We start from the raw sequence: 13,052 nt of genomic DNA, 5'->3' as shown, positions 1-13,052 counted from the left end.
ATTCGATTATGTCAGATACGGTAGGGTTGAAGTCACCGGTTAGTCAACAATTGAATGACCTTGAATGACCATGGAGAGGGCGCTCATCAAATGAACGTACTCATCGAGTTCTCTCTCTCTCTCTCTCTCTCTCTCTCTCTCTCTCTCTCTCTGAAAGGGGTAAAATTACACTTGTTTATGTGTTTCTGTGATCGCGCAGGTTTACTCACCGCGAAAGAAGATCTAGACACAAGGTAGGAAAGGCTGCAGCCATTACCGTACATAAACATGAACTTTCAACCGGCCGTTGTACTGGGCAAACAATTCGAAGATTTTACCTTCCGTCACTTCCTAGTTCCCAAATTTAATAATCTTCCGATAATTCGTGTCGTTGTTACAATCGGACCATACCTACCAAAGATATCAACAGATTTCTGATGCCATCTAGAAGAATTGGAGCAGATACATTGTTTAACTACCTTCTGAGAACGTGATTGGATATTGATGTTTACATGGTAAATGGAGAGAGCCGCTATCGGCCGTAACGTTACAACTGCTGTTAAATAAAGGTATAGGGACAGCAGTATCCTTATTTTGCGGGTCGGCAGGCCTAACTGTGGGTCGATCTGCAGGTCAATTTGTGGGTTGTTCAAAACGGCAATTTTTTGTATAAAATCAACCTAAACATATATAAGTTTATGAAAAAATGACAAATGAATACATATACACATATATAATCTGTATGAACACATACGTAACGTATTCAGTCAATGGTGGTCAACCTCACTTTGATGATGATAATTTTTTTTTAGTATTACAGTAATGACATGGATAGAATACAGTACAGGAAGCTCTGTTGTGACAATATTAGAGACAACATTACTGGATGTACTGATTATTCAATTATTCATTATTCACTTTCAAGGTTGTGGCTGTTCCACTATTCCTTTCTGTTCTTCAGTGATGTAACTGTGGCCTAACAACTGGTTGTCATCTTACTGTGGTCAGGGTAGTGTGTGGGAGGCATTGTGTAACTAGTCACACTAATTTGATTGTATAACAGAGATATTTCAGCGATAATCTTGACTTGACTTTTTTTTAAACAACAGGACCACTTCCTGTTATCAGTAAGAGTTGTTTCAGAGATATCTCTGAAACAAGCCAGTGTCTCGATTTATTGAGTGACCACATGATCAAGGTTTCAAAGCATAGAGTGGTTGCAGCTAGTTTCACTCGAACTAGAAGATCCTAGATCAAGCACAGCAAAATCACGTTCACTAGCAGTATTGGTTGCTGGCGCAGCTCTTTGTAGCTGATGTTCACTTGGATTCCACTTCCCCCCGACAGCTGATCTTCACATTGACATTCTAAAATTGCAAGTAGTACATGTGCCAGTAACTCTCATGCTTGTGTGGTAAGAAGATCAAGCTCTTCATCATTGGTGTCTGCAAATAGGGCCTCATAAAGAATGTCCTTATGAATGGGAATATCATTCTCATGAAATAACGACTCACCCTCCAACAGTTCACTACCATTATTGCACCATCTTGTCAGTGAAATCTGCATTTGATGTAGATATTTATTAAGAGCAAAGATGTTGTCAACATTTTCAACAACACGCCAATATGGACCAGTGATGACTTTATCTACTATTTCCAGGGCTCACAATCCAGCTAGGTAGACCTTATTCTGCACATCTTCCTGCACAGCTAACAGTAATCGCTTTGGACAAGGTCATTTTGATATGAAATTCCTTATATGCTGTGAATGATAATAGACTGCAGCAGAATCATAGTAAAGAATATTAAACCTGTTTCCTCTGTAAGGTTTCAGGTGTAGTTTCACATTCTGTGCATCAAGGAAAACTGCAAAATGTGAGGCTACACCAGATTTCTCACAGCCTCTGGGGTGGAAAGCTCTCACTGCAGTTCTCACCAGTCTTGCAGCACCAGACTCGCTTGTTTCTATTATGCAAATGTAAGTTTCACTGGTGAAGTAATGGACAACTCTTCAACTTGTTTCAGGATTTATGCAAAATTCGGATACAGATGTACTTTACAAAAATAAAAATTACACATCTCTGATACAGCTGACTTAGTGTCTTCAGACATATTCTTCCAATTAGCTGTGACTGTTGGGAGAAACCTGCTTCGAAGAATTTCAAGTTCTTTGTTGACAGTACGGGAAGTTGGTCCTTGACATAGTACTTCAGATTGTTGTTACCAATTCAGCTATTTTCAAGGTATGGGTGTTACCATCTGAGTCACTGGTATCTGGCAAAGATGAAACAGTACTGGCAAGATCATCAACCAATTTATTGAAGACGTCCATTACTTCACCAGTCGTCCCACATGCAAGTTCTTGCAGGCCCATGGTTAAAGGTCTCTCCGTTTGCAAGAGTTACTTGATAGCCTTGGTAATGTCTATGAAATTTAGAATTGTCATCTTGGTGTAGACAGTTATCTTTGTTTTTTTAGCATTGAATTGAAGTAGCAACATACATCGGAGCAATATGTTTGGCTTCAATTAGCAGGCAACTTTTGAAGGCATTGCTGGGAAGCCTTCCAATATCCCTGTTGACAAACTTCTTCAGCACAGTGGTTATTACAGCATTAACAGCATTCATGGACACATTCATCGCTAGCAAGTTCATAATAACTTCGCGAATCTCATCTTTGTACTTCCTATCACAAAATGTCTCTATTTCATCTTCATCCATGATATGTCATAGCTGTTCTAGTTCATTATTTGATTTTTGCAGTTCAACTATCCTCTCATGTAGTTTTTGTATCTCTGTTGTATTTTTATCAACTGCTACATCCATCTTTGTTGTCTTTGTATAGTAGTGTAGTCTTCTCTGTAGTGTACCTTTATCTTGTTTGGGTGAAAGGATTTTTGATTCTGCATTTTTTAATTTATGGGTTGTTTGTGAGAGTTCTTCAGTGGATGCATCCATTTTTTTTTCTGTATGTCCAAGATGTTCCTCATTTTTTTTTATATTTTCCTCATTGACTGTTTTACTCTTCTCCTTTAACTTCGATCTTTATATCCCTCCTCTGAATCTTTCTGTGTGCCTGCTTGATAACTTCACTTCCTTTTTTTCTTTTAATTGTTGATAGTTGTTTTGAAGTTTCATCCAGTAGTCTTGACTTCTTTTCAAACTCCTCATTCAGTCTATCCAGTTCATCTTGTAGACCATCAAAGTTCTATCTTGTATGCAATGCCACAACACATGCATGTATATCATACGTACGTACATACATACATACATACATACATACATACATACACACACACACGCGTGTGCACCTACCTACATGTATATTAACCACACATCCATATATATATATATATATATATATACATGTATATATATATATATATATATATATACATGTATATATATATATATATATATATATATATATATATATATATATATATATATATATATATATATATAACTCGGTGAGTATCAATCTGCTAAGACAGTGCTCTATACCGCAGTGGCAGAGCGTAATAAAACTATATATATATATATATATATATATATATATATATATATATATATATATATATATATATATATGTCTGTGTGTCTGTGTCTGTGTCTGTGTCTGTGTGTGTAAGATCATAGAATGCTGTAAGACATTAACTGGAAGCCCACAATGTTGTAATGTATTTGATATGATTTTAGTATCATTTATTTATTTTTCTCATAAACCTATCGGCTACAAAACCCAAGAGAAAACTGTACACTCTAAGGAAATCTGTTTTACCAAGTTCATTGGATACTTAGAAATTATGTGGTCAACAACAGCATGCATCCCTTATCACGTACAGAAAGTATCATGGAATGTTCTGCTTGAATCTGGGTTGGTAAAAATTTCTCTGTTTAAAGTGAAGTCATCAACAACACCATAATCAGTTTTACCATCCACAGCTAACTCGGACAGAATCTTTCCAAACAAACAGCTGAACCTGTAGAATGACAACAAAATGAAAGCAACCATAAATATTCCAAACCATCAACAACAGGGTCACTCACAGGGGTCGGGGGGGGGGGATAAACATTTTTTTCCATGATTTCCCAGATTGCTAATATTGTTTTATTTTTCCTGTTTTAATAATCACTGTGTTATTTTGCATTACTTAGTACATAGCTAATCCTAGAACAAACGAACAGGTTATTTGTTCAATAAAGACATTCAGCTACCAATACAGCTCTGGAAAATATTGGAATAAATTAAAACGAAAAAAAAATGATTTAATTTTTTTCGTCTGCATCTAGACTGAGTAACAAGAAAACATGTCATTATGTTTGGAACACTAATTTAAAAACAAGAACTAGTATATACTATATTGTTGTATTTTCTGTAAAAAATTAACGAACACTGGTGACTCAAAATGGAACAATGGTCAACATTCTCATATGGACGTACAGTAATGTGTGTAATGCATGGACCAGATCTAGAAGGTCAAGGTAATGATCCAGGAATGAATTCTACTGTTTCGCCCAGTACTGAAAATTTCACCACATATAGAGGTGTGACTGCACACACACACAAACAACCTGTATCTGCTTCTTAAACTCTTGCCATGGGATGGGATGGGATGAGGAAGAAGGGAGTATTAATACACATGACGTTTCAGGTACAAATTTATAAATACACAAAGCTACTGTCTCGCACGTGTATGACACATTTGTGTCTATGTAAGAAATATTCTGTTCGTATGCTTCTATCTTGAATTTGAAACCATTCTCATCATTAAAGAGAACCGTCTTTCATTTAGAAATTATCCATTCAAAAGTACATAGATCACAAAGTACTTAGTTGAATGCATGGCCAGCACAATGTATTACTTGTTCATCAAAATTAGAGTAATTTATTACTTACTTGAATGCATGACCCGCACCAATGAATAGAAAGATTTGTGGATAACCTTTACTTGCCAAAGAGTCCAGGATGAAATTTGTATCTGGAGTGTTGGTATAAAGGCAAGTTTTGGTACACAGTACTGGCCCCACAGCCTGATGAAACAGAGGACAGTAGATATCAGTTGAGCATAAAACTATTGATATATGATATATATATTACCATACAAATATGTTTAAACTACCTATACATGACTGTTATATGTTTATTCGTCTCTAGATATCTATGTCTTCTCAACAACCAGACACATATTCACAAAATCTGAATAGTACATACATACATACATACATACATACATACATACATACATACATACATACCGACTGAAATGCTGACAGACAGACTTCTAATAAAATAATTCATTATAACCAACCTTGGGAATATATTTTCTTAAAAAGTCAAGACATTTTTTCTCTTTGACAGGATCAGGCTCATATGTTCTTGTCTCTGTGGTGACAATCTTTGTCCTGTCATCAATTGCAATTTTAACACCTGTATTGCCATGGATTGGATGACCATAGAATAAATGATCACCGCCAATGAAATCCCATGTTGGAAAACTTAAAAGAAAGCAGAAAGCAGTATATTGCAATCCATTATAAAAGTGATGTCTCAATGTATCATTAAAGATCCAACACATTCACAGTGAACATACATAAATTTAGGACTGGTACATCTTCAGACTGGGGTCCTGTGATTGTTGCTTTGTGGACATTCAACCGCGAGCCAAGTATAAAATATGCTACCACACGACTTTGTGTGACTGCATGTACCCGAGTGCAATTATACAGTTACAATACATACACATGTATAGCGTGAACCCATAACTTCAATTTTCTGAGGAATTCAGTAAAGGACGCTAATTATTAGTTTACTAAGAGTGGTATATACAGCCCACCAGGAGATATTCCTACCGATTTACTTGTCTTTGACAGCACAAAGTTGGCGTCATTCAGAATTTGATGGAAGTGACGTACGGGCCTTGGTAGGGAACTTCCGATACCCATAATTATACAGTTCACACAAAGAAATGACTCGAAACCTCGTTGAATGAAAGTTACCAAACATGGCCTATGCGTCAATATTTTGGGTAATTTTAACAGGTATTTTCATCTTTAATGGTATGTATAATGAAAGTAAACTCGATATTGTCAAACTCTTGTGCAATAATACTTGTCTTTCAAAGATTCAACTGTAATATCCAAATATGGAAGACAAGTAACACTGACGGAAGAGTAATTTTGAATAAGCAAAATCCTATTAAATCCTCTACAGAGACTGACCCCACCCCACTCAATTCCCGACTGTGTTACATTCTGACTTGTTTTAAACATTTAACTGTGGAGATATATACCGTACTTACGCGGGTTAGCGCCCTCACATGGGCAAATGCTGTGTTTTTGTTTATACAATGTCTATTTACAGAATAGTTGCGGTTGACCGCAACTATTATATATATATTAATATATGTAATCAATATATATATATATATATATATATATATATATATATATATATATATATATATATATATATATATATATATATATGTATATATGTATATATGTTTATATATATTGTTTGATCAGCAGCTTTAGCAACTAGTGGCATTGTAATCTCAAGCAAACTCTCATAATTCACTTATTGTACTTACTTGTCCTTGGTGAAGTCTTTGATATGTGGCGTTGCTACGTAAGTGACCTGTTCTTGTGAAACTGTAAGTGGTAGCTGAAAACCCAGTGATTCAATCACTTTATTGGTCCAAGCACCAGATGAAATGATGAGACGACGACAACGGAATATGCCTTGATTGGTGTGTACCTGTATTCATTCATAGAAACAAACACGTGTACGCTTTGTCAAAATCCGATTGTGTCTCTACTCTATCATAAAGTTGTATAGTTTCTGCTGTGATCTCCACTTCAAACGAAAGAAGAGAACGTTGAAAAATTCCTTGATTACATGTAGTGTACATGATATGTTAGCTATAATTTCTTTAGCTGTATACAATGAAGGCAAACACAGCTCTTCAATTGGAGACCTGGTAGGAAAGAGTTTACTGTCCACATGTGACTCGGTAGTTGCATCCCTGGGTTACTAGCTTGTCAAGTTGACCTAGTTCATATAAGTAAACACATGGATATATATTTGATACAGTGTAGCGAAAGATTACTGTCTTACTTCCCGTCTATTCTTTCCCATAACACGCTTACGGTACTGGCATTTTCTTTCTTTTCTTTCCGCTGACCAGTATATATTTCGCATGCCAATCTTTGGTGAATACATACATACTACAACCCCCGGAGGGGGAGGGGGTACTCCCATAGAAAGGGTATACGTATGTACCGCGGCTTTGACCCTTTTTCGACTCGTGTAGATTTTTGAGTCTTGATTTTTAAAGCATTGTGTAGAGTGTCTGTCTACACAAGTACCCCCCTCCCCCTCCGGGGGTTGTAGTATGTATGTTTTCACCAGAGATTGGCATGCGAAATATATACTGGTCAGCGGAAAGAAAAGAAAGAAAATGCCAGTACCGTAAGCGTGGTATGGGGAAGAATAGACGGGAAGTAAGACAGTAATCTTTCGCTACACTGTATCAAATATATATCCATGTGTTGACTTATATGAACTAGGTCAACTTGACAAGCTAGTAACCCAGGGATGCAACTACCAGCCGAGCACCTATAAAGATGAAGATATGTAGACAAATGTCTGTGGTCACAGCAGAAGAAATTAAAATGAAAGTGGTGGTGGAGAGAATTCCAGAAAACACGAAAAATAATGCGAGGAAAGGTGCAATACTATTAACAGTGCAGTGTATATCAACAACCTACCAAAACAAGGTCAGACTACAGATATGAGTTACAAAGTAATATTTTTTCTTTCAGATCATTATCAGGATTGTCTTTTGGGTACAAAATACATATGTATACCATCCTCAGACGTTATGTAATTTCCCAATCTGAATATAATCCGATGTAGATGTCGGCTAATCGTACATGATTGTTATTTTACCTCGATATTTTGCTTGAATTGCCCTGTGTGATACATGTTTACGTTTTCGACTTGATGGCCGCCTCTATTGGTAATGACCGAGGTATTGCTCTGCCAATATGAGTCTGCAGACAGTATATATTACTTGTATGCATGTATGTATGTATGTATGTATGTATGTATGTCTCTGTCTAGTCTCTCTCTCTCTAGTCTATGTCTGTCTGTCTGTCTAACTCCAGCCTAACTGGAGGATCATTTTTCATCCTGACAACCACAACATATTCACTGCAAATTGTTAAAATGCCAATAACTAGACATTGATCATGTTATTCAGTGGTTTATATTATCCATGTATTGCCATAACCAACTGGAGGGGGGGGGGGGGTTGCTTCCATAGAAAGGGTATATACGTATGTACAGTGGTTTTGACCCCCCCCCCCTTTTTTTTCTACTCATGTAGATTTATGTATGTATGTATGTATGTATGTATGTATGTATGTATGTATGTATGTATGTGTGTATATATATATATATATATGTATGTATGTAAGTATGTATGTATGTATGTATGTATGTATGTTACGAGCATTAGTGCTATTGATTGATTAGTCTTGTTTTGATAATTCTATTCCATTCACTTACCAATACATGTACATCATCTGTATCTTTGACTAATTTTACAACTTCACAGTTTTCTAGTATCGTGGCACCGTGTTGTCTTGCTAACTGAGTGTGTACACCATTCGCCATAGCTGCATCAATTAATCCCATGTCTTTCATATAGAGACCTCTTATATCAGCTTCAGTATTGAACTGATGAAATCGTTCCTGTATTTGTACACCTTCCAACAAAGCATGCCTGCAATTTAATATTTTCATTTTCAAAGTAGAGACAGAGAAATTTAAGCCTGCAATTAAATATTTCCATTTTTAAAGGGGAGAGAGAGAGAGAGAGAGAGAGAGAGAGAGAGAGAGAGAGAGAGAGAGAGAGAGAGAGAGAGAGAGAAAGAGAGAGAGAGAGAGAGAGAGAGAGAGAGAGAGAGAGAGAGGGAGAGAGAGACAGAGACAGAGACAGAGAGACAGAGAGAGAGAGAGAGGGGGGAGGGAGACAGAGACTTAATGTAAGCAATTAGGAGGTCCTAAGACATAATTATCATGCTTTAAAATTTGTTCGCCTAAGGTATTCGTTGCAATGATCGGTCTAATCTACTTCTCATGGTGGCTTTCTTATGGGGTTGGAGAGGTAGAATTTATTTGCGGCGGCATTTCAAAACCATATACACACCAGATCTTTTATTAAATATTAACAAAAGATCTGTCGTTCGTGTGTGTGTGTGTGTGTGTGTGTGTGTGTGTGTGTGTTCTTATGTTCGTATTTTCACATGATACAAGGCACAAGAACAATACAGCTACACCATGCATAAGGTATTACCAAATAAATGGCATATGCTTCGCTTACTGTACAACTTTATTTGATAACTGTGGCTCTGTATATCTAGAATTAATGACAAAATTGTATATACTTACTGGAGATTGTTCTTTCTCAAGGCTGTTACCATTTTCTGAATGTACAAGTCAGTGCTTGGTGAGGTACTAGCGAAAAGTTGTAAACCACCAGTCTTGTAGATTAACTGTATACCAGATTCTTCTTCTACTTCTTGAAATGCACTGTAGCTGTCTTGTAATAATTTGGTATACTTCTCATCATTATACATCACCCTTCTGAGAAGTAATTATAAAACCAACATACTAAACATTTGGTAGTTAGCTAGTATTGCTGTTAATAGTCTTAACAACTCAACAAAGCTATAACCATAATACTTCAAATATCCAGAGTATGGTGATATCCAGACAGGCCCTAAATATTATATATTTATCCTATATCACCTCAAATCTGTATATATATATATATATATATATATATATATATATATATATATATATATATATATATATATATATATATATATATATATATATCAGTCTGCTAAGACAGTGCTCTATACCGCAGTGGCAGAGCGTAATAGTTTTGGTAGTACTGGAACTCTTTCTTGGTTGTAACTCGGAGTTTCACGCATTGTGCGATCATCAGACAACAATATATATATCTGTACCCATGGGTAGATGTATTTACGTGTTTACCTTGATTAAATGATTGCTTGTGTTTACTCACCAGTTTGTTCACAAATCCCTTTCTGTACATACAATAACAAACTTTTAAAACAAACTGTGTAGTGTTTTGCAATTAATTTAGTTGATATACAAAAACTGGTCTATGTTTCAAATATTTTTTCAAGCAGAAAAACAAAAATAAGCACCAATTTCTTATCCCATGGCTATGCTACTTTAAAATGTTTTTACAGATGTAACATTTTGATAACATTTGGTCTTCAAAACCGTGAGACAATCATTTTTTGTCGTAATGTGATTAGATCTTACTACTGAGGTGTGATATGCATGGAGTTTGACATTTTGTTTAAATATTTTATTTCAACTCAGACAATATATATATGTATACTCTAATAAAGTCCAGTCTTCAGATATTCTAGTGATATTAGAGGTGCACTACACATTTTTTTATATACTGTTTTGTTCTATATAACAACCGTATCGTAATATCGTACATACTACACAGTGCTGAATCACCTAAGATATGTATACATACTTGTGTAGCAATACACATGATATGGTGCAACATATTCAATCACATTTTGGGATCCGTACCCAAAAATCAGCACCCAAGTGCCTCACGATGTCAACTTATTATAATACAACTTACAGATAAAATATGTCTCTTAAATGACGTGTAGAATTTCTAATATGTTGTTTGTTGTCTGATCGATAAAATAAAATAGTGCCGCTTTAAAGTGAACATTTTATGTTGTATTTCTAAACCATCCTGTCAGATGTTAATCAAAGTTACTTACATCGTTCGGGAATGATCCTGTGAACTGCCATGGTAATGACCCAATTTGAATTGTTCAAGTCCAAGGACATCTAAGTGAAACATAAAGATAGTTTATAAATCAAACCAACCAAACAAAGTGGACTAAAATCATGAGGTGATTGTAACAATAAACACAACATATTAATTGTGTCGTCATACACTGATGTGCTAACTTTAGTCGAGTATATGATCTAAACGACTATAGACTAAAGTCTAGTGAGAGCAAGCTGAAAGTATTCCATTCATACCGGTAGCACATTCGTCTGGAGGCCAAGGTGGTCTCTAACTAAGTTAGTGGAGGTGTAAATCGTAATAATACCGTATAGGAACTAGACTAGTGTCACATGTACATGTGTACAGGCGAATGACCGATATCAATGAATCAAGTTATGTATGTTTTCTATCCTTCCTTATACATAACATTTACCACCCGAATACTGCTATATATAATACCATAGTTTGTATATACATTAATATACTATAGATTTATATACACACCAATGTAATAATAACAAACCTATCTGTAGTCCGCGGTTTATTAAGATGTGTATAGAGAATTAAGGACAGTGTAGTAAATGTCGCATTGGCGTCGTAACATATATGGTTGATTCGTGTGCCCATGTTTCATACCTACTTGGACCAACTCTCTTGGAAAGCCAGTAGATAGTAGCACTGCCTATTCCTCCACAGCCGACCACGATGTACTCATAATAAAGTGGAACACTGTCAGCCATAGTCTGGATGCCAACGTGTAGGGGTCTAAATTAAAAGGTGTAAATCGTAACGATACCGTATAGGAACTAGACTGTGCCAGCCATTGTTGCATTGCTTTCAACGTCCATGAACTTTGACATCACTATTAGCGTAAACACATACATGTGTACATTATAACGCTGGAGTCAGAATTTACGACAGGGGAGGAAAGGGGGCTGTGGAGGAATTGTTTTGGTCAAAGAATTTGGTACACTACATGACACACTGTAAACTAACAGTAGAAATTAACTTCAGCTTTCATACATAACATGCGGAGAGATGTGTTTACAAATAGATGTGGGCTTTGTGAAAAAGGTCTCTCATGGGGTGTAACCTGTACTTGGAAAACTTAGCCAGCATTTTTCTTTTTGAATCTTAATTCTGGGTAGAAGATAGCTTATGGGGAGGGTTTGGGTACACAAATGCATTCGCATAGCTGTCACGCAACTAAGCACTGGATACATAGCAGTTGCGGCGAAGGCGCGATAATTTTTAAAAAAATTACTCGGTAAGTAACCGCTCCTGAGGTTTAATTGTGGTTCAAATCATGAGCAAAATATTTCGCCCCCCCCCCCCCTTTCAGACCATCAGATTTTTCATGCCCCTCTTCGAACTCTCAAATTTGTACATGTCCCCCCATTATTCGTAGCCCGAAATTTCGTTATATAAATGACGTTTTTCCTCAAAATTTTGAAGAAACAAAACGTTTTTAGTTGACTTCTAAATCAATCAAATCAAACGATATATTAATGCGAGAAAGCTTTAGTTATTAATTTGTTTTTGTGGACAATGTTCGAATTCGACTGACGAATCCTGCGAGTCGAATCGATCAATGCACCGTTCACCAGTCAGACGAAAATGGTCGACATGTTTGTTGACTAGCCGAGAAGTGCATACGGAACTTATGAGGCAGTCCGAATAAATAGAAGGCGATTATTAGTTATGTTTGATGTGGCAGCGTAATGTGATATTTTCACTGAGGAAAACAACACTTCAACTATTTGACTACTAAATGATTGACTGGTCAAATTTAAAGTAGTGAAGCGTCGATGGTAGAATAATTTAGACTGACCTTAAACACCCCTGATTATAAAATGCATGGCGAAATACAGACTCCTGGGTTTGGAGATAAACACGGATTCGATTTTGTCAGACACGGTACGGTTGGGGTCAGCGATTAGTGAACTCAAGACCTTGAATACCCTCGCAGAGGGCGCTAATCAAATGAACGTACTCATGGTCTCTCTCTCTCTCTCTCTCTCTCTCTCTCTCTCTCTCTCTCTCTCAAGCACACACACATATATATGTAAATATTATAACATCCTACAATGCTGTAAGACATGATTTGAAAACCCTCAAGTTTGCAATGTATGTATGTTTAATGTCATTTATTTATTTTTCTCATTAAATTCAAAGTACAATCAGCTACAAACCCCCAGAAA

At 36.2% G+C, this 13,052-nt stretch overlaps 1 protein-coding gene across 5 annotated transcripts; it reads right to left on the bottom strand.

The window, feature by feature from the left end:
- Positions 1-3,706: 3,706 nt before the first annotated feature.
- Positions 3,707-12,780, bottom strand: LOC144445834 (monomeric sarcosine oxidase-like). Of its 5 annotated transcripts, none has more exons than XM_078135474.1 (9): positions 12,683-12,780; positions 11,492-11,616; positions 10,838-10,907; positions 9,438-9,632; positions 8,553-8,769; positions 6,571-6,737; positions 5,290-5,476; positions 4,878-5,011; positions 3,707-3,960 (listed from the first exon to the last, which is right to left on the bottom strand). In XM_078135474.1, the coding sequence occupies exons 2-9, from the start codon at positions 11,589-11,591 to the stop codon at positions 3,813-3,815; spliced, it is 1,218 nt and encodes a 405-aa protein (XP_077991600.1). In that variant the 5' UTR covers positions 11,592-11,616; positions 12,683-12,780; the 3' UTR covers positions 3,707-3,812. The 5 variants fall into 5 exon arrangements, with proteins under 5 accessions (XP_077991600.1, XP_077991601.1, XP_077991602.1 ...); XM_078135475.1 differs by lacking the exon at positions 12,683-12,780 and adding an exon at positions 12,116-12,143; XM_078135476.1 differs by lacking the exon at positions 11,492-11,616 and having other exon boundaries at positions 12,683-12,760.
- Between the last annotated feature and the right edge of the window lie 272 nt (positions 12,781-13,052).

The sequence above is a fragment of the Glandiceps talaboti genome, chromosome 14, assembly GCF_964340395.1.
Source record: "Glandiceps talaboti chromosome 14, keGlaTala1.1, whole genome shotgun sequence".
Classification (NCBI taxonomy): Eukaryota; Metazoa; Hemichordata; class Enteropneusta; family Spengelidae; genus Glandiceps; species Glandiceps talaboti.
The sequence above is the reverse complement of the archived record's forward strand: the minus strand, read 5'-3'. Positions and strand labels throughout refer to the sequence as shown.